The sequence below is a fragment of the Meleagris gallopavo genome, chromosome 5, assembly GCF_905368555.1.
Source record: "Meleagris gallopavo chromosome 5, MGAL_WU_HG_1.1, whole genome shotgun sequence".
NCBI lineage: Eukaryota > Metazoa > Chordata > Aves > Galliformes > Phasianidae > Meleagris > Meleagris gallopavo.
Window position 1 is genome coordinate 33,635,474 of NC_139408.1, and position 22,281 is coordinate 33,657,754.

The 22,281-nt window shown below is 37.5% G+C and overlaps 1 protein-coding gene across 4 annotated transcripts in view; it reads left to right on the top strand.

The window, feature by feature from the left end:
• Nucleotides 1-22,281, top strand: part of LOC116216677 (uncharacterized) — a 201,823-nt gene that overhangs the window by 106,907 nt on the left and 72,635 nt on the right. Inside the window, exon 3 of one of the 4 annotated variants that reach the window (XM_085225144.1) lies at nt 4,333-4,384. The exons of the other annotated variants lie outside the window; for them this stretch is intronic. Within the exon in view, the coding sequence (XP_085081270.1) occupies nt 4,333-4,384 (52 nt within the window). The remainder of the gene's footprint in view (nt 1-4,332; nt 4,385-22,281) is intronic. 4 annotated transcript variants of the gene reach the window in all.

Here is a 22,281-nt window from a genome sequence, read left to right on the forward strand (position 1 = left end):
ATTTTCTCTGATGTCAGCTTAATTGATGCGATAAAAACAAAAACATCTGATAGAACTCCAAATTTTGCATTTCTTTTCCCTTTTATTTTCTTCCTCCCCCTTCTTTCTCTTCACCATTCTTTTCCTTCCCCTTCCCTCTTCCCATTCCCTTTCATTCTAAGATTTTTTCCTTGAAGGTAGTGTTCAAAGCAGAATATGGTTATGCAGCTTGCTTTATTTCTGTGAATAGCCACCATGTAGCTCAAGGTAGAATTTATTAGTACTGAGTTTAAAGGACAAAAATTGTTTTTGCAAATATATCACAGAAAAAATGCACTACAGCTGTGAATCTATCACTAAATGAGGATAGATTGAAACTTTTCATGCTTTTAAATGTTCTACTGGATTTCGATTTCAAGATTAGCAACACAAAGAAGTCAACATGTCATTAAGATGCTGATGATATGCAAGCAAGTAGTTGAAAAACTGGGATATGTAAACAAATGGGGAGGTAAGAAATAACTAAGTGATTTTTTTTCCAGATATCATATATGAGTTCTGATGACTTCCTGATTTGTACTCTTTCAGAGAAGTGACTACAGTAGGTAGAACCAGAACTGACAGTGGGGTAAAAATGTCATACTGTCTAGTGATGAAGAAGGATTTGCAGCATTCCATTTTAAGTAAAGAGGACAATTGACTGCTAAGAGCACGGAAATGTTATGAATAGGAATAAAAATAAATAAGATTTTATTTAAAAAGAACAATCTAGTATGTAAAGAGCAATTTTTTTTTTCATCTGAAAAGATTATTTCGAATAATATTGAATGTAAAAATCAAATGATTTTAACAGAAAGACCAGTGTGAATTTTCAGTCAATACTATTTTATCTGGTGCATGCAAAACCTCAGAGGCAATAGCACTAATTAAGAAGCTAAATTCAGTAATGACACAAGGCAGATTATAGAGCACATTCTGTGCAGGTATCAATTCTACATTTAGAGCAGATGTAGGGTGATAGATGCACCTCATGCGAGTAAAAAAAGAAAGATTAGTTAAGAAGGACAGGCCTATTCAGTTTGTTGCCATTACGGTACATAAAAGAAAGGTATTTATCTTAATGGTTTTCCCAACTTAACTCACACTATTCATGGAAATTCTTTAGACACTTACAAAGAAGTATTGTTTTCTTTATTGAACAATGTAACTAAACAATCTCCTTTTCCTTGTGCAACAACAATAAATCCTACTCAATTGCTTTCAATTGACTCCAAAAATAGTGCAAGGTTTTTCTCTGGTTTGCAGAACCTGGTGGTGGGGAGGTCAAGATTCAGTGAGAACTTGCAGTAGAGCAATGAGGGATGGAAGAAGAGAGGCCTGCAATATGTAATGTTTTCAGGATGATTTGAGTATTCCTATGCATATAAATACTAATTTCTCTCCAACTTGGAAGAAGGAGGTAGGATTGGATAATATATGGGATAGGTGGGAAAGCAGAAGGATGTAACTTTCAGGAGCAAGTTAATTCTGTAGAATTTTCATTAGTTTCATTTAATACTGTTCAAAAAGCTCTTAATAGCTTTTTGCTGGTCTCCTAGACAGTCTGCTGCTGGTACATAGTTGCTCTGCAAGCAGTAGGCCAAGAGAGAAATCCTGAGGATGAGAATCATTCAAAATATGTGCGCAGATCTATATAGTGTCATAGGCTACGTTATTTTCCGTTAGTTGAAGGAAAACAAGGGAGGAAACTGTAATTTCCTTGAGATAATTGAAGGAACTGAGATGATTAGAGCTAAGATGCAATTCCTTGTTCCAAGCCTATATACAGACCATGAGACCATTTCACTTATATCTTTCTCTTTAACCTGACAAACTGTGATACTTCTCCTGGTAATGTTTTGATACTAAACCGACATGTTCAGATATCACTTTCTGTGAATTCTTACTCAGTGTTTTGTAGTAATGGTGACAACATCAATATTTAAAAAACAAAAAACTAGTCTTATGTTTGTCATATAAAGACTTGTCCTAAAAAAAGAATCCCTTAAAATTCATTAAATTCCATGAATGAATGTCTCATTAAGTGCAAAATGCTGTTTAAATTCTAAAATAATTACCCACATTGTTATATCTACTACTAAAAAGCAATTTCAGCAAGTCTTTCTGAGTGCTCTCATCGTGCAGTAATATCTGCTTTTCTCTCACTGCTCATCACTGACATACTCTCATCCCATTCCAGCAATCATTATGACAGCCCAAGAATACTTAAGATAGTAATACAGCCTGGAGGAAAATGTGACCACATTTATGTGGACCTTTTTGTGTGTGTGATCTTAAATAAAGAAACAATAGTAATAAATATAAATAGTAAATAAATAACTCAACATTTTATCTCCCAGCTGTACTGAGTCTGGTGAGAATGGAGTTAACTTTCTTTGTAGCAGCCTATATGATGCTGTGTTTTGGATTACTAGCTCTAACAGTGTTAATAATACATCAGTGTTTTGACCATTGCTGAAGAGTTGCAGTACTCTGTCCCTGCAGTAAGGTGGCTTAGAGTCGGCAAGATGGGACGCAGTCAGACATCTGACCCAAAGTGGCCATAGGGATATTTGTCGCATCGAACTTTATGCTCAGTAGTAAAAACTGGGATAGGAGAACAAGGGAAGGTATTTTCATCCCTAAAGACTCAATTGCTTGGAGAGCAGCTGTTTATTAGTCTGCTTGTGGGAGGTACTGAGTGAGTGAGTGACTGTCTTAGCATCAATTGATTTTTTTCTTTCTTTCACATATTAAACTGCCTTTATGTCAACCCACCTGTTTTCTCATTTTTGCTCTTTCTTTTCTCTCCCCTGTCCTTCTGGGGGCTGGAGTGAGCAGCTGTGTGCTTTGCTGCTGTCTGGATCAATGCACCACACATTGCTTACCTGGGCTGATATCTCAACTCATCAGGTTGTTTTGGATGAAAGCATGAAGTGCAGCTTTAAATCTATGTCATTAGACACAAAAGCTCTAGTTAAATATAGCAGAGTTCTTAGACTTTATGTTCTGCATTAAGATTTTGTGAGTGTATGTAAATAATAACTTTCTGTTTTCTGAAGTATAATTTTGCTTTTCCTCCCAAGGCTGAAATGTGAGTAGTATACTTAAGATCTACCTTATCTGCAATTAACTCTTGTTCACAAGGCTATGTCTAGCAGAAAAAGAATAGTACTGTGTGAAGAAAAGAAAATGGTATTGGTTTTGTGATGGAATTTTGAAGTCCTCAGGAGTATTTTCAAGAAAGAAGGTCTTTGGGTAACATCAGAAATATGGACTAGGCACAGCTGCAGGCCCATTAACAGTCAATTAACTGGCAACAACATAGAGAGAGAACAATGAATATGGGAGAACGCAAAAACAAAACACTTCTAAGCATTAAGTACATGTAAGTAGCCATAAAGAACACATATAAAATTTTCAAATTTGCCAAAAATAATGCATACAATTTCTTATTATCTTAATTTATAATTGTATAGTCTATTAAAAAAGTTTACTTTTTAATATTTTCTTAGACAATATTGAATTGTTTTAGCTCTCATTTTAATGTGCATGTTACTGTACCCTTTAGGTGACACTAGATGGGTATTAATATTGGATAAATGTAGTACTGTGTCTGTATGAGGCCTTATGAGGAGCTGCTGAAGGAGCTGGGATTGTTCAGTCTGGAGAAGAGGAGGTTCAGGGGAAACCTTATTGCTCTCTATAACCACCTGAAGGGAGATTGTAGTGAACTGGGGGTCGGCCTCTTCTCTCATGTAACTAGTGATAGAACTAGAGGGAATGGCTTCAAGCAGCCCCAGGGAAGATTCAGGCTGGACATTAGGAAATACTACTTTTTTGAAAGAGTGGTCAGGTACTGGAATGGGCTGCCCAGGGAGGTGGTGGAGACACTGATCCTGGAGGTGTTCAAGGAATGTTTGGATTTTGTGTTGAGGGACATGGTTTAGTGAGAACTATTGTTGATGGTGGATGGTTGGACTGGGTGATCTTGTGGATCTTTGCCAACCTGGGTTTCTATGATTCTATACACAAATAGTCAACGTGTTCCTTGAATTTTATCTCCCTTATCTTTTCTTGCTCTACTTCTCTTGTTCTACATCCTTAATTTTGAATGTAAAACACCACACTTAACTTCTATTAGTGGAGAGTTCATGTATACTGAAGTACTTATTACCTTTTCCTTATGTATGTAGGTAGTATGCAGATAAGTAACTCTTACTGCAATAAAAATATTATCCATTTTGTATTTTGAAATATTTCATGTTTTCCGTGAGTTTTTCAGCCACTACTTTTATTTTCTTTCCTCTGAAGGTCTCTGCTTTAAAATGACTCATTTCTCCTCAGTTGTGCTGATTTCTAGCAGGTGAGTATGAGAGAATTCTGATAGGCTTGCTTTCATATCCTCTACTATTTGTTTGCTTAAGATCTAAAATGTTGCTTCCAGAGCATAGAATTACTGAGACTTGTTTATTTTGTTTCTCTGAGGATTGGAGAAGAGAACAAAGCATGACCAAATGATATCTAGAAGAAATTTCTTAGCTGTTGAAAGTGATACATAGCTGAGTAAACATTTGCAAGCAAAAGTATCTCTCAAGGCTCAGTGCATGTCAATGAACAGCAGTCATTTCTGCTGTATTGTTTTTTTACTTGAGTAACCACAGTCCAAAGCAATTTCTGTATGACTTGGGATCTGAGGTCACAGTTCTTTGCAGCATTGCCAGGTTTATTCGATGAGTGGGATGATTTCTGGCAGTTAAATTTAAACTCAAATGTCAATTAAAGGACACTAGAGGAAGTCTGTTTGTGATCTGGATCCCTATTTTACTGAGGATAAGGCAAGTAGGCCTACCTACATTGTGTCTCTCTAGTCTCATACAACACAGCAAGTTTATTTTTTGTCAATAGATATTTGGATTTACTTGGCAGGAAATAACAATATACAAAAAAATTGGCTTTTTTTCAGGATATATTCAACTTCTGTTTTCGTTATTATAATCCATAATCAGGAAGAGTGTAATATCATTATCAGGTAGTAAAAAAGATCGTCAAATCTACATAGAATTTTTTTTAAAACTTCTTAAAAATAAAATAGATTCATTTGCCTCTGTTCAGTCCACAGTACTGTGCAAATCACAGATGCCATCACTGTCATGGAATATAGATCTACTCACTGTATTTCTGTTTGTTGTTACAAACGTACTGCCTTTACATATTAGGACACAAATTAAAAAAAAACCTGCTCAACTGTTCAAGAAAAAAGTATGCCAAGCTTCTTTAAGCAATAACAAGGTTATAATTTTGTTTATAAATATCTTTATTGATGTCCTAATTCTGTAATTCTTTGATTTAATATAATTAATCTGAATTAATTATAGACTTCTGGGATAGATATTTAAAAAACAGTACACGTTCAGCTGGCTCCATTTGAAATATGTTTCATAGTAATAAGGTGATTTGGAAAAGTTGAAAGACCATGGTTTAAAAGCTGAACTCAACCATTAATGTTATGTATATGTATATTCTCTATATTGAAAGTTCAAAGAGTCTTTTCTCCTTATGAAATCCTGCCTTTCATCTTTTCTTAGCATCTGGAAAATTTTCATTCTTCATATCTAATGATTATGAGGGAAAGAAAATGAATATCAGACACAATAAAACCCCCAGAATCTGAGTGATTCTTCCCTTCTGCTTATGGCAGAATCATAAAGTTAACCAGGACAGGATTAGAGGTTTGACTGGGATAGAGAACTACCGAAACAGCTGACCAGTGTTCAGAGAACTGATGAAACAAGGAATAAGTCAATCATATGGAAACATTATGATCCTGGGTGCACTTAGGGACTCTGCCATCTCTTCCCCTTGCCCCTCCCCACCTCAGAAGTTTAGTTGCCTTTTAGTTGCCTGTGTTCAAGGTGAGTTCAGATACAACACAGATATGAATTTGGATCAAGCTTCTGTGAAAAAAGCAGTATAAGACAATTGTGAGAAGTCCCATTGAGAGCTTTTTCTTCCACTGGGCATGAGAGCTGTCCTTAAGCTGAGGCCTTCAACCTGACCTCAGTATTGGGGAATGGGACAACCAGAGGACAACTATGGCTTCATGAAAGGCAGGCTCTGCACAACCAACCTTTTCTTCTATGACCTGATAACTCACCTAGGATAAGGAAAAGGCTGTGGATGTAGTCTACCTAGACTTCAGTAAAGCCTTTTTTTTTTGTCTCCCACAATATTCTGGAGAAGCTGGAAGCTCATGGCTTAGACAAGTATACTTTTCACTGACTAAAAATTGGCTAGGAGGCCAGGCCCAGAGAGTGAAAGAAGTTAAATCCAGTTGGCGATCAGTCATGAGTTATGTTCCCCAGGAGTCAATATTTGGGCCAGTCCTGTTCTTTTTTAATGATCTGGATGAGGGGATTGAGTGCAGCCTCAGTAAGTTTGCAGATGACACCAAGCTGGGAGGAAGTGTTACTCTGCCTGAGAGTAGGAAGGCTCTACAAAGGTATCTGGACAGACAGGGTCAATGGGCTGAGGCCAATTGTATGAGCTTCAGCAAGACCAAGTGCTGTGGCCTGCACTTTGGTCACAGTAAGTCCATGCAATGCTACAGGCTTGGAGCAGAGTGGCTGGAAAGCTGTGCAGAAGAGAAGTATCTGGGGGCGTTGGTCAACAGCAGGCTGAACATGAGCCAACTGTGTGCCCAGGCAGCCAAGAAAGCCAATGGCATCCTGGCTTGTATTAGAAATAGTGTAGTCAGAAGGATCAGGGAGGTAATTTTTTCTGTGTAGTTGGCACTGGTGAAGCCACACCTTGAGTATTGTATTCAGTTTTTAGCCCCTCACTACAAGAAAGACATTGAGGCCCTGGAGCTTGTCCAGAGAAGGACAATGAAGCTGGTGATGGATGTGGCTCATAGGTCTTGTGAGGAATGGCTGAAGGAGCCAGGATTGTTTAGTCTGGAGAAGTCTCAGGAAGACTATTTTGCTCTCTACAACTAGTTGAAAGGAAGTTGTAGTGGAGTGGGTGTCAGTCTCTTCTGACAATTAACTAGTGATAGGACAAGAGGTAGTGGTCTTAAGATGTGCTCTGGGACGTTCAGGCTGAGTATTAGGAAAAATTTCTACTCAGAAGTAGTGGTCAATTATTGGAGCAGGCTGCCCAGCGTGGTGGTGGAGTCTCTGTCCCTGGAGGTTTTCTACATAAGGGTAAATGTAACACTGGATGATATGGTTTAGTGGCCATCGTGGTGATGGGCTGACAGTTGGACTAGATGATCTTAGAGGTCTTTTCCAATCTTAATGATTTTTTGATACTCTGGTGCTTAAACTCTTTAGCAACAAGCTGGCCCTAAATGCAGAAAGATTAACCCTTGGCTCAAACTGTCCGAACTGTATAGAATCATAGAATCCTTAGAGTTAGAAGGGATATCTGGAGTTAAAGGCTATCTAGTCCAACTCTCCTGCAATGAACAGGGGCATGTACAGCTAGATAGAGCCTTATCCAGCCTTGCCTTGAAAGTCTCCAGAGACAGGGCATCAACCACAACACTAGGTAACCTGCTCCAGTGCCTTGCCACCCTCACTGTGAATGAATTTTTTCCTTATATCTAGCCTAAATCTACCCTACCTGAGCTCAAAGCCATTTTCCCTTGTTCAGTCACCACAAACTCTGCTAAAGAGGCCGCCCCCTTCTTTCCTGTAACTCCCCTTTAAATACTGAAAGGCTGCTATCAGTGTACCCTACAGTGTTCTCTTCTCCAGCTAGAAGAGCCTCAGCTCTCTGTCTGTCCTCATAGGAGAGTGTTCCATTCCATGCGTTTTTGTAGCCCTCCTCTGGATGCACTCCAATAGGTCTTTCTTTCCTGTACTGAGTACTCCCCATCAGGACACAGTACTCCAGGTCTCACAGGATTCACCAGTGCAGAGTAGAAGGGCAGGATCACCTCCTTGACCTGCTGGCCACGCATCTTTTAATGCAGCCTGGGATACGGTTGTCTTTCTGGGTTGTGAGGGCACATTGCTGGCTCATGTCCAGCAACCCATCCACCTAGTACCACCTGGTCTTTTTTGGCAGGATGGCACTTAATCCTTGAATCCCCTACTTTGTATTGATAAAGGGGGGGTGCTTCAACCCATGTGCAAGACCAACACCTGGGGCACACCACTTGTCACCAGTCTCCATCCAGACATTGAGCCATTGACCACCACTCACTTAAAGGATACCTCTTAAGTTCCTTCCAGATATTTCCCTTGAATTTCCCCATTGCCTTCTCCTGTTGCCCCAGCAGTCACTGCCTTGTCATCACAGGATTTTGAATGTGCTGCAGTGTTGCCAGCAGTTTCAAAGCAGTGGGTCCTTCAAGGCCACTGATAGCATCCTGTCCCTCTAAAATAGTTATATCTTGCCACAACTTGTCAGGGGAAGGCTCTCTATCCCCACCGTCCTCCTTCCGAACTAGTTTAAAGCCCTCCCAGTGAGCCCCACTAGCTTTTCCACTGAGACCATTCTCCCTCTTTGAGAAAGGCAAACCCCATCCAGTGCCCACAAACCTGGTACCACATAGTCTAATTGTCTGTCAAAAGATTCAAAGTTCTGGAGATTGCCCCTGCCACAAAGCCAGGTATTTAAAGAAGTTATCCTTTGGTTTGCTACTGTATCCTTACCCAATACAGGAGGCAGGAAAGAAAAGATGAGCTGCGCGTTCAATTCCTTTAGCCATCGTCTCAGGCCCTGAAATCCCTTGTGATAGCCTTTGACCCACATGTAGTCACACCATCTCTCCCTATAAGGAAAGCAGTAAGAGATTGTCATCTGTCAGTCATACCAGGCTAGATAGTTTCCTGGTGACATCTGTCACTTGAGTCCCAGGAAGACAGCAGACTTCTTTAAGAATAGGATCTGCTCAACATTTTGGATGTTTTGTTCCCTGTAGGGAGGAGTCACGTACAACTCATACCTGTCTCTTATTAAATAGTGTAGTCTTGACGTTGAGGGAAGGCTTTTTATGGTTTGGTTTTGTTAACATGTCAGGACTGAGTGGGCTGTTGCCACTCTCAGATGGGTCTTCCACATTCAGGGCCTCATACCTGTTATAGAGAGGCACTATGGGGGATGGAGCAGACAAAGAGGATTTTTGTTTGCAGTGTTGGATGCAGACTTGCCTCCACCCGCTCCTTTCCTTTGTGATCTTGACTCCAGCCTTGCATTTTTTTTCCTCAACCTGATGTGATACAGGCTGCCTTGTGTTTTTTTCCCTTGAAAAAACCTCTTTGCTCATAGGTGAACTGTGGTATACTTCATCTCCAGAGTAATACACATTTTTCTAGCTTTTTTTTTTTTTTTTTTTTTTTTTTTTTTTTTTTTTTGGTTGTGGTGGTGGTGGTGGTGCCCTATACTTTACTGCAATTGGTAAAAAATGCATGCAGACCATAGCTAGCACTAGTGAATCTCACATCTATGGAAATTTTCTCAGAAAACTTACAAAGCCATGGAAAAAAAAGTTAGATTTCAATCTGGGTAGTTACTTCTTTGGAAAAGACATTTTTAAGGAATTATTTTCTTGGTCTTCCTTTTGTACTAGAGGTATAATTAATCTGCCAGCAAGTGAAGAGAGGAAAAAAAGATACTCTGTGCATTTTTTTTTAATTTAAAAATTTCTTTTTACATTTTCTTGTTGTCTTTACAAATGTTTCTCTGCCTTGTATGTCTTCTGGATGACTAAGTATTTATACATTTAACTTTGATTTAATTATTTTTTTCTGTATGCTTTTGGGTCCTCTGAACAATTTTGTGCTGGTGTACTTACTTTAAGTGTTGGTATTGCATCAGATACCAATTCACTCAAAACAGACTGGTGGTCCATATGGTTCGGTATCCTGTTTCCTGTAATGGCTAGTAACAGATGCTTGGCAGGAGATTTCAAGAAATCCCATACAGACCTATTTTGATATATTTATTCATTGCAATATTATTTTCTGAGTTTAAGTTGGCTAATGCTTTGCAGTTAATATGCTTTCATTTTTTATAAAAGGTGTTTTACCATATAGTAGTGATTGGTCTTTATTCATATTTATCTTTAATACTTTCATATATATGATCAGTCATTTTTGAATCATATGTCACATTCATTTATGTTTCTTCCAGACAAAATTAAAAGTGTAAATATTCAGTCTTCTGGCTTTCAGACTATTTAACCAGGTCAGGTCATTAGTAGATGAAATTTGTGTTTACAACGTGTTTAATAGAGAATAATCTTACAAACTATCAGAGAATGCACTGAAGATTAAACACGCATATTTGTGCAAATAAAAAAATAGCTAACATCTGGAGCACCTGGAGTTTATTGAAAGCAAAGGTCTGTTTTAAGAAATTAGAAGAAAGAAAATTTTAATATGTGGCAATAGTGTTAATATCAGCAGGACGTGTAAATGAGTCATTTTATAATTTTTAAGTACTACTAAATTAATCACATTCTAGTCATTCTGACAAGTAAGCAGCTAGTATTGCACACAGTATTCCAGTTGCCAAGTAACTTTTTTATGTAGAGATTTTTATTTCTTTCCACATGCCTGTGCTGAACACAAACCACTAGGTCAGAGCATCTGCAGCAGTGTTATATTATATTATATTGCAGCATTATAAATGCCAAGTAATGTGAATGCTGAACAGATGGTTTTGTGCAGACCAATGCTATTTCTTGCCCCTATCCGCAGCTCTCTTTCGAAGCAAGAGGAACTGAGACTAATCTCTTTTCTTGGCTTTATTTGTGTGTGTGTGATTATATTAGAGATTGAGCTTTTAATTATTTGAGGGGATTTGAAGAGTTCTATTTCATGGAAAGTTCCCAGAAGTAAGTCAGGTAAGACATGTGTTGACAGCTTAAAAGAGAGCACAAAAATGAATTGAAATAGATGTTCAGGAAACTAAGCTTGAAGCAATCACAGAGTGTGTGGTTTTCTTGGCATCTAAAACTCTAAAAAAAGAGACTTTAGGGAAAAAGGTTTCTTAGTGCTGGTTTTTGCCAATCCTACTTAGTCTAAGAAATAGATAACAGAATACATTTACGATTATACAAAACATATTTTAAAACGTATATTTTCTTATTTAAGTCATCTTTCCATCCTGTATTACCTAGCAAATAAGTACACCTTTATTTTAAAAATAAATATATTGATGTATATGAAAATTCAAATTCAGACAGTGAATACTTTCAACTGGTTTAAACATGTCTGCAGAGACTTAATTCTCCATCATCATTCCTCTTGCATGCATTGCATTGTAACATTTTGCTTAATTAAAGCACCAAAAACAGTTTTTCACAGGACCTTTGTCACATTCCCTGCAGAGGACGGACAACGCTTTCTTAATGAGCGTTTATTCAGAGTTCTGTTTCTGATCATTGTTCAGTGTGTGGTCCTATGCCTTTTTTACTGTGCATTATTCAAACTTTACTTAGAAGACAGTATTCCTTAACACATTTCTGTGGCATTCATTGGTGTGCTATTTGATTATTTCCTGCAACAGTTAATATATTTTGTCTTTATAACAATGAGGATAGGCTACTCATTTTACAGGTGGGAAAACAAGATGATCAGGCAAGAAAGGGAAATATGTACTTTAAACAGAGTCCCAAATCTGATAAACCTGTCTTCAGTTCTTTTACGTAGAATATCTTACATGTTTACAGTGCAACTGCTTCTATTGCAAATTTGAGTGCTTACCATTCAAGCAAAATCCAGGAATCAAGCCGAATCTCTAACTTGAGATTCCCTGCAAAGATCTTGGTTTCTTAAGCCTCTGAAGTAACTGTCTGAAATAGCAGACTGTCATACTCTAAAAGGATTGTGGATATACAAGACATCGTTATGTCATTAATTTTATTAGTACTTCCTAATAGCAGAGGAATATATGATTTCACTGCAGACTCTGAAAATTGTATTTGTTTTATATTTCTGCCCATATCCTATGGGTCTTACTCTCCAGTTTCTAGGCCAGTACTTTTATGTTATGTACATAAAATACTGGACTGTGTTACTTTAGTCTTTCTTCTTAGTTTTGGTTCACTCCTTGAAGAGTATGATTTTCATTAGTCATTTTCACTTTTCTTTCTTACTTTAAGTCTCTTGAGCACCAGCTCCAGAATTTTCTTATCAAGTAGTTTGCCTTGCATTTGTCTCTCAATCTTCCTCATTTCTGCAGTTTAGGTAATTCACTGAAGCACGAATGAAATAATGTCTATATTATATATTTTAATACCATACCTCCAATTAGTAATAGCATTTGCTGCAAAAGATCTGCAGCATGTCCTCAATCTGTTATGAGTTCAGTAAAGTTCAGTTGTAAATATTAGAAATTTAGTTCTTGGAACATTTTCCAGTCAACATGAAATTTTTTTAGGCCTTATATAACATTGTCAAATTTGGGAAGATATTTTAGGGGCAGCAGAAGGAGCATTACTCAACAAATGCCATTTCCTAAATGAGAAGCTTTGTAATACAACAGCTACATATAACAGAAGTAAAATTATTTAATCTTTTTCTTACAGAGTGCTCTACTGTTATGTAAGTTAGAAAAAGAAAAGAAAATTTTGTAAGACAGCATTCATGTAAAATTTTTGCTCAAATACATTAGCAGTTTTTCAGAGTTGTTAGGCATAAGGGACTACTATCATATTGTGAAGTGTCAATGAATTTTAGCAGTAGGCAACCCTGCCACTTAGCATTCACTGTTGCAGATATTCAGGGAAAAATATAACATACCTGAAGTTTAGACAATAATTAAAAAACCTCAGTAACTAGAAATAAAAGGAAACACTGTTTCATGCTTTGAAGGTAGAATAAACCAGGATTCTGAACGCTAAATTCTAAACAAATCAATTGGTGTGGTGAGAGACAAAAAAATCAATTGTTCTCTGACAAAAAAACAAAAACAAAAACAAAAAAACACAAAACAAAATGGATCATTAAATAATTAAATATTTTTGCTTAGTAGAGATATCTGGAGGTTGTCTAGGCCAGCCCCATGTTTTACTTTCTACTTACATTCTTACTGGAATGGCCTGCCAAGGGAGGTGGTGGAGTCGCCATCCCTGGCAGTTTTCAAGAGGTGCCTGGATGAGGAGCTACGTGATATGGCTTTGTTAATGGTAGCAATAGTAATGAGAAGATGGTTGGACCAGATGATCTTACAAGTCATTTCCAACCTTGTAATTCTATGATTCTAGGCATGGTCTGCTCAGTGTAGGTTGTTATAATATCTGACCATCTCTCCAAGCTGAGCAACACAATGCAGTTGACAGCCTGTACTTATAAGTCAAGTTCTGCATCTTCATGTCACATCGGTGGCTGTCTACTGGACACATTTCTGGATGTAACTGTCTTTCTTGTGCTGGAGAACCCTAATCTAGGCATAATATTCTAGATACAGTTGCATAAGACCTCAACAGAGAGGGATAATTATTTCCCTCAATTTTCTGAGTGGACTCCTTCATGAATCCTAGTCTATAGTTGACCACTTTTGCCAGAAGTCAATGAAGCCAATTTTGCTGTCCACATTAACACCCAGATTTTTTCCTGCAAATTTGCCTTTTATCCATTCAGCCCCAGCCTTCATAATTTCCAAAGCCATTGTATGATTCAGTGATACTATTTAATCTCAGATGGAGGACATTGCATTTGCCTTTGTTAAATTTCAGGAGTTTTCTGACATACCATTCATCTAGGCTGTCAGACATTCTCTGAGTAGAAGTCTCCTCTCCAAGACGGCTATTGCTTCTCCCCATCTTACTGAGCACTTGTTCTGTTTTCTAATCCAGACAATTAATAAACTCAGTAAACTGTTTTCCCTGGCATTGGCCCTTGATAGATACTGCTATTAACCAGCAACCACATGGGCTGCTCCCCGAAAATCATATCCCTCTGAGACATGTTTCCAGAATATGAGACATCCCAATTCTGTCTGTGACTTATACATGAGGTAATGAAAAAAAGAAGCAGAAATACGAGTGATTAAATGTTACAACCGTGGCTAACAACCCAATCAGCCTAGAAACCTAATAATTAATAAATGAGTAAATTCATTGATTCTGACCAAGCTCTTTTGACAAGAAATTGTCGCTTATTTCTGAAGAACCACACAGCTGTAGAATCTTGTTTCTTAAGGCCTTGTTAAGACTTGTATCTTATGTCCTTTGGAACTCTTGCACAGCACAATCCCTGTATTACTTATTTAAACAGCCAGTTTATAAAATAATCCAGCACATAGTTCACAGTTTCTAGTCTCTTTATGGCAGTTACAAATCATTGATGACAGTGACCTCAAACAGAATAAATATATTTATACACATTGATGAGATAGCAGCTCTAATAAAATGTTTTTTTTTTGTCATATGATATTGTTATTTGGAATTTTCTTCACACTGGGTGTTTTAAAGATTTTAAGTATGTTAACATACTGCTTATTCCTAGGTCAAAATATAGCTTGATATAAAGCTTTCTTTTGTAAACCATGGTAATACAGAAAACTTAATAAATCCAAAGCAGAACATGATCATTTTAGCTCTTGATTGCACTTTCTGCTGATTCATGCTGGATAAGACAGTGGGAGTCCTGGACATCCCAGTGTATGAATAGCCCATGTGTCAAATGCATGGTGATGTAACTGATTGGGACCAATTTACGTCTCTATCGTTGCAGTTAACAGATGCAACATTTCTAAACCAAGATAAAACTCCATCTTCTAATAGAACAAGGACTGACTTTTTTCATCCCAGTTCTTCCTTGTGGTTTGGTGTGATGATAAATTAATGTGCTTGTAAGTGTTGTATATGTAGGGAATTACAGTGGTAAGAAACATTCTAATAGAGAGTACTGAAAATACTGTCCTGATAGGATCCACAACATACTTTCCTCTCTTATATTTCTTAAATCTATTAATTAGTTTTAACAAAGATGTCATAAAAATCAGATCTTGAATGATGACTGTAATTAATTTACTTTAAGTTGTGTAATATATTGCTCTAGAAAAATTTTATCAGTATCTTTGATTTCGTCTTTACAAGCTTAATTGAAAAGATATTAACTTTTTGTAAGTAAATGCAAGGCTAGACTGAGCCATTAGAAAATTTCTGGCAAAGGACTGATTATTGGATCACAATGCTAACCTAGAATCCCAAAACTCTGAGCTAATATTCTTGTTCTATACTGGATTTATGCTGTGATCTTGGACAGACAGGGTTTTATTTAAAGATAAATGGACTTGTTGTAAAGTGAAGTTAGGAATTAGTATGCGGCAAGAGATGTTCACTGCTGTGCACACCTAGCTATTGTTCCATACTTGGTATTCAAAAAAAATAAAAAATAAAAAAATAAAAAAAAAATGTTGAAAGTGGTAATTCTTTTTTTAGAAAATCTATAGCAAAGATTTTGTAGAAAATGATTATATAAGTGATAAATAAGAAATGAAAAATCTGTGGTTGTATTTTGCTGGTGGGAGATTGTATCATTGTAATTTGAAACCTTTATTGACAAGATAATTAATTTTTTAGATACAGTGATAATAGACTAACAGTTTCTGTTTTATACATGAGTTTGTGGTTTGGAATGACTGAAAAGAAAAAGAAAATGAGAGAGCTTCAATAAAATTCCTTTCTCTCTAGTTTGATGTTAAGGTATCATGGCAGACCAGACTGAAGTTCTTGCTGAGGTTAAGGTAAACAATACCTCTGTTCTTGACAACAGACAATCATTGTAGTCAGATAGTTTGGGTATGATTTTCCCTTGGTAAGCTCATCAAGATTGTTCCTCATCACCTTCTTTCCTTTGTGGGCCTGGACTTCACTTGCAGGAAAATCTGCTCCATTATTTTCCCAGGAGCTGAGATTACATAACTAGCCTGTAGTCACTCAGAGTTTGTATCTTGTTCAACATGCAATAGGCATGACACTTATCTTTATTTTTTTCATTAGAAAACTTTTCAAAACCCTATGATTCTTCAAAGGTAGTAGAATGCCTTCACAATGCCAATTCAGTCTGCTCCCTATTTCTTCTGATACTATGGACTTGTCCGATTTGCTTAAATGTCCCAAAGTCCAAATTTCTCAGCTGAGGACCATTCTTTGCTCCTGCAGACTGTCAGTTAGGGAGACATGAAGGCAGAGGGCAGGCTTCAAAAATAAACTAGAAAATGCCACTGTAATAATCTCTTCTGATTTCTGCTTTAAGAAATGCACATTTAAGATAGAATTATATTTATTGTATGGAGAAACCATAGACTGTGCATTATCCTGAATAGAAAAATCACCTACAACTTTGTATATGCACTGTAAATCAGCAAGTGTGCTGTTGACCACTTTTATTTGCTAATGCAGCATAAAATTATCACTAGTAATAAAGTAAAATATAAATTAAGAAAAGTAAGTAGTAGATTTTCTTTAATAAGTGAAGAATCTTTCAAAATAAAATACTTAAAAATAGGGAAAAAATAGGAAAATGTATAAAAGCATGAAATCTGCTCTGTAGTTTTGGATTTTGCTTCAAGAAAATGCATATTCTCTAAAATTCCTCTTGAAAATTCCTTCTATGGAAATCCAAATTACATTTATCAGATTGAGTTAATATACGTAATTTTATCTGCTTTCAGCAAAATATCAGACTGCTTCTGCTACAGACATCAGGTTACCTGGGAGCTGTATTTCACCATTCCCATCTTCTTACTGACACGCTTGACAGAGAGCAAAATATTCTGAAGTTCTATCTCAGTTTCCTGCAAAGCTTATTTGATGAATACTGGAAGTAATGTTATCATATGTGCGTTATAAGATATGTCATCAGATCTATGAACTGTTTGACAGTAATATTGACTTAACTTGTGCATGGGAACTGCTGAATCATGGTCTGAACCTCTGATTGACCACCTGAGGTGAATAATGAGTGAGCCCTGGGAGCACAGATGAATACAATTCTCCTGTGCTTCTGGTAGGGGTGGAGCTTGGCTCCACCTCTCCTAGACCTAGACCCCTTTTAAGAGCTCACTACGCATGGGGAAGGATGTCTTTTGGACATTGCTCCTCTTAGAGTCTTCTCAGGACAAGGGTAAGCTTTCTATCTGTTCTTCTTCAGTATGATAACCTGTTTAGCTTAACTTTCCTGTATATTTCTTAATTATAATATCTGTATATTCTTTGATTACACAACTTGAAAAGAAGCTTTCTGGGTAGATTTAGAAAGCTGAACCTCTAGAGGTGTTTTTTTGTTGTTTTTTTTTGTTTGTTTGTTTTTTTAACCTTTCCATAACAAATCTGTTTTGATTTTTATATACATAGATCACCCCAAAAGTAATGCTTTCTATTCATTTCCATGGAAACTACAACAGATACAAAGAGTATAATAACACTATAGGACGTTCTAGCCAAGGTTACTAATGTGCTGCATAGTCTTCAAACTGGAGGTCTGGTAATGACGCCTGGCATTATCCTGTTGCAAGGGAAAGGTTGTATTCTTCCCTATACTGACTCTGAGAGTTTGAGCCTTCAGCTTAGTCAGCACTGTGATTTTGCAGTCAGTATTGGTGGTTTGTACATGTTCTAGGAAATCAAGGATAACACCCTTTCCTGTCTCAAAAGGTAGTGCACATCACTTTAGTCACTGAGAGCTGTGTCTTGAACTTCTCTTTGCTACTGCCTGTTTCATCACAACAAAATTTAATGGAATACTGGCAGGAAAGTACAGCCTCTACTGTAGTACTGCCAACATCATGGGCCATCATAATAAAAATAGGAGGAATTACTTCTGGAGCAGCCCTTGTACACTGGGGTTGAAACTACTTCAGTAAAATGTTTAGTGTGTAAAAAGATAGTTACTAAGAAATAAATGCAGTACTATGTCCAGCTGCTGCTAGCACTATGTGATGAGATCTCTTTTCATAAGTGCAGGTGCTGATTATTCATGCAATATAAATAATTATTTGCACAGGTGTTGTGAAATCTGATGCAAGAGGGAAATTTTAATAATGATATAAACACATAATGAGTAAGTATCTTACCAGAGTTAAAAACTTATAGGTAAGACCATGGAAGATCTTGAGATACGTTCAGGCTGAGGCAACATCTCATGTTTCTCCCACTCTCCCTGCTGTTATAGTGTATTTAGTGTCATGAACAGTGATGAAAGTGCTTTATGCATACTAGTGAGTTCCGTCCTACTCTGCAACCCTGTTATACAGGTTTGGCTTACAAAGTCACTTTGGAAAAAAAAAAAATTAATATTTTAATTCAACTTCAGTTACTTCAATATACAACAAAATAAACTTCCTCTTCTCAGGATATATAAGTAGTGGTAGAATATTTAATGTCAATATTGTGATTTTTTTTTTTTTTAATTGCATTATCTACTTTTTGCAGTATATTTCCTTTTTCAAGGACAAAACTAAGGCTACCTTTGAATTTCCACATTCTGTCCAGCACTACTATTTTATATTTGCATTATTAATTTCTATGTCAGGAGGCATTCAAAATCCTGGTTGAACACACGGCATTGTTGTCTTTGCCAAAAGTAGAACTTGGCAAATTCTGATCCTAGAGCCTAAGCAAGCAAGATGAGCCACACATAGGAGAACTAACCAGAGATGTGCAGTGGCTTGGACTCACACTGAGAAGATCAATTGCAGAGCTGGAGAAAAGTCTAGGCTTCTTGAGACTCATCTGATGAGTAACACCCTTGGATAAATATTCCCTGGAATTTAGTAGTAATCAGTATTGATTTAGTTCAGGACCGTTAATTGCAAGTCAAACTATAGGACTTGGTACTGCTTTCAGACAAATGGCACTCAACAGATTAGCTATATAAGGTATATTAAGTTTATCTGCTACTACACAGTAAAACATGAAATTCAGTATCTCAGCTTCAAGTACTGAAAAGTAATCTATTTGAGATATTTATTCCACTAATGCAACTATTGTCTTGATCTGTAGCTATCAAGATTTTCAGAAGGAATTTATTTTGGAGTCATGAAGCATGACAAGCCTTTAAGGAGTAATCCTATTTCCAGAAGTTAAAGAAAATTAATTTCCCCAGTCAAAAATGAAGCAAAAGCAAGCATTCTTTCACTGGGAGAAAATAAAAACGAACCAGTCCGAGGCAGAGTAGGTTCTGCTGTAGCCTTTCTCCAGTATACAAGTCTAAAGAGACTGTAAGACAACACAGTGCAGTATTTAGGCTCTAGTATTCTACAGGTAAACTCCAGCATCATTTTCTCAGAGCAGAATCTCTGAGGTCCACTATGCTGCATACAAAAATATAGATGGAGGAAGAACTTTCTATTTTAACAAGGAAGCACCAGTATACTGAGCACAGTAGCTGCAAGAGCACTGTTAAGTTTTTGGGAAAACTCTAAAGAAGGCATTAAGACACTAACGTAAGATTTACTTTTGAGGAAGTGCTTTGCTCTCAGTAGTTTCTAAGACAGTGGCTATGAAACCAATGGGAAAAAGCTCCTTTACTAAGGTGCTGTCATTGGGAAAGTATGGTCCGAAGCCAGCAAAAGGAGCTTCAATATGGTATATCCCCATAGGCCACAAAAAAACCCCCAAGGGTTTATATCCCTTAAAAGCTATGTTTTACCAGCATTTTTATTATACCAGAATGAGTAATGTTTGATTATCCCAGAAAGTGTAACAATCTTACTCAAGTAAAGTTAAAACAACACAAAAAGAAAATAATGCTTCTGAATAGGGAGAACTGACAAAAAAAATCAAGATGACTGCAGGTATATATACCATTACGAGACTGTAGTCCAGGTAGGAACTGATGAAAATGTCATATATATGGCTCTAGGAGTACCTAAAAACATTTTTTTTTTGTGCACATAACAATGAAAGCAAAAGTAATGTTAATATAGGCTTTGGCATGCCCCTGAGTGACCCAAATTTATGGAGTTAGAGGTAATTACAATTCTCACAGAATCACAGGATGGCCAGGGTTGGAAGGGATCTCAAGGATCATGAATCTCCAACCCCCCTGCCACAGGCAGGGCCACCATCCTCTCCATTTAATACTAGACCAGGTTGCCCAGGGCACCATCCAATCTGACCTTGAACACCTCCAGGGACAGGGCATCCACAACCTATCTGGGCAGCCTGTTCCAGCACCTCACCACTCTCTCTGTGAAGAATTTCCCCCTGACATCCACCCTAAATCCCTCCTCCCTCAACTTAAAACCTTTTCCCCTTGTCCTGCAGTTACCGACTCTTTCAAAGAGTTGATTCCCCTCCTGTTTGTAGGCTCCCTTTAGGTATTGAAATGCTGCAATGAGGTCACCCTGCAGCCTTCTTTTCTCCAGGCTGAACAAGCCCAGCCTGTCCTCATACAGGAGGTGCTACAGTCCTCTGATCATCTTCGTGGCCCTCCTCTTGACCCTCTCCAACAGCTCCCTGTCTTTTTTTGTACTGAGGGCTCCACACTTGGACGCAGTATTCCAGCTGAGGCCTCACAAGAGCAGAGTAGAGGGGGACAATTGCCTTCCTGTACCTGCTGGCCACCTCTCTTTTGATGGAGCCCAGGATACCACTTGCCTTCCGAGCCACAAGGGCACACTGCTGGCTCATGTTAAGTTCTTCATTTATCAAGACCCCCAGGTCCTTCTCTGCAGGGCTGCTCTCAAGGACCGTTCCTTCCAGTCTATATGGGATGCTTGGAATTCCTCCTGCCCAAGTGCAAAACTTTGCACTTTGCTGTGTTGAACCTCATCAGGTTCACCCAGGCCCACCTTTCTAGCCTCTTGAGGTCCCTCTGAATGGCATCCCTTCCTTCTACTGTGTCAACCACACCACTCAGCTTGATGTCATCAGCAAACTTGCTGAGGGTGCACTCAATTCTGTCATCGATGTAATTGATAAAGATGTTAAAGATTACTGGTCCCAAGATAGGCCCCTGGGGGATGCTGCTTGTTACCAGCCTCCACCTGGACATAGAGCCATTGATGACCACCTTCTGTCTGCGGCCTTTCAACCAGTTTCTTCATATCCATTTTCTTTTTAACGCTTTGTGAATCATTTAAGAAAACCTGTTTGTTTTTTTTTTTTTTTTTGAAGAAAACTTGAGGACTAATCAGTATTCTCTGTGGCCATCATTTTCTGACAAACTGCATGGAAACCATCTTTGCACTAGTCTAATATTCGGTGATAATTCTCTTTCTTATCTGCTGACATAGGCTGGATTCAACCTGATACTTGCAGTTGCTTATCCTTCAAAAAACAATTGCTGCCTAGGTTTCCTGAATTTTGCTGCTTTAAAAGTGGTTGGGTAGCTTTTGCCTGTGGGAGGAAAGACTGTTCTGCTTTTTGTTTTCTTCTGTGAGCTAATCAAAGAAAGAAGCGGGACTTGCCACTTTATGGCACAGCTTAATTTAACATATTTGGCTACAATTATCATACTTGTACAGTTGACTGTTACTCCAATTTTTGGTTTGTAAAACTACAGTTACCATAGAGATGTTATTTAGAATGAGATTCACTGTGAGAGATTCACAGATAGTTTTAATGTTCCAGCATATTTGAGGTCACATTAATATTTCATCAATGAACAGTCTGTACAGTAGAGAGTCATGATTTAACTGATCAGTGATGAAGTGATAATATTTTCTTCACTGGGTTGAAAAAGTATTACCTAGAAGATAATATTGAATGTTAAAGACAGACTACATATCAGGGAAAAAGAAAAATATTTTCTTGTTTGCATTTTCTTCATCCCTTTCAGGAAGAAGAAAGCTTTTGTATCAGTAAAAGTGGATAATTGCTATTCAAGAGTGCAATTAATAATACGGGCTTCCTACACACAGCTCTGCAAAAGAATGTCACTTCAGATTCAGATTATTTAATTAATGCTCAGTGATAGTGGGATACAGTTGTGATGCCCTATGTATAGCCTCGATTTCTTACATATTCCTGAATAATGCATATGTAATAATGATATGCAAATTTTGACTTTTTAGTAACTGCTATGATAATATGTCACCTAATTTGGACCACTTATGTGTACCAATACCTATTAGTGAAAAATTGCTCTTTGGTTCCATCTGTGGTTTCAGAATATAAAGTAAAAGTCTACTAGTACAATAGTCCACAGCAGTTCATAGACCTTATGGCTGAGTTTCTTACGCATGACTGCCTGGAAATGAACCATAAATAACCATGGCTTGCTGAGCTAAAAACAGCACTATCAACCAAAATCCTATATCTGAATCTCCCATCTGATGTCTTATTACTAATGT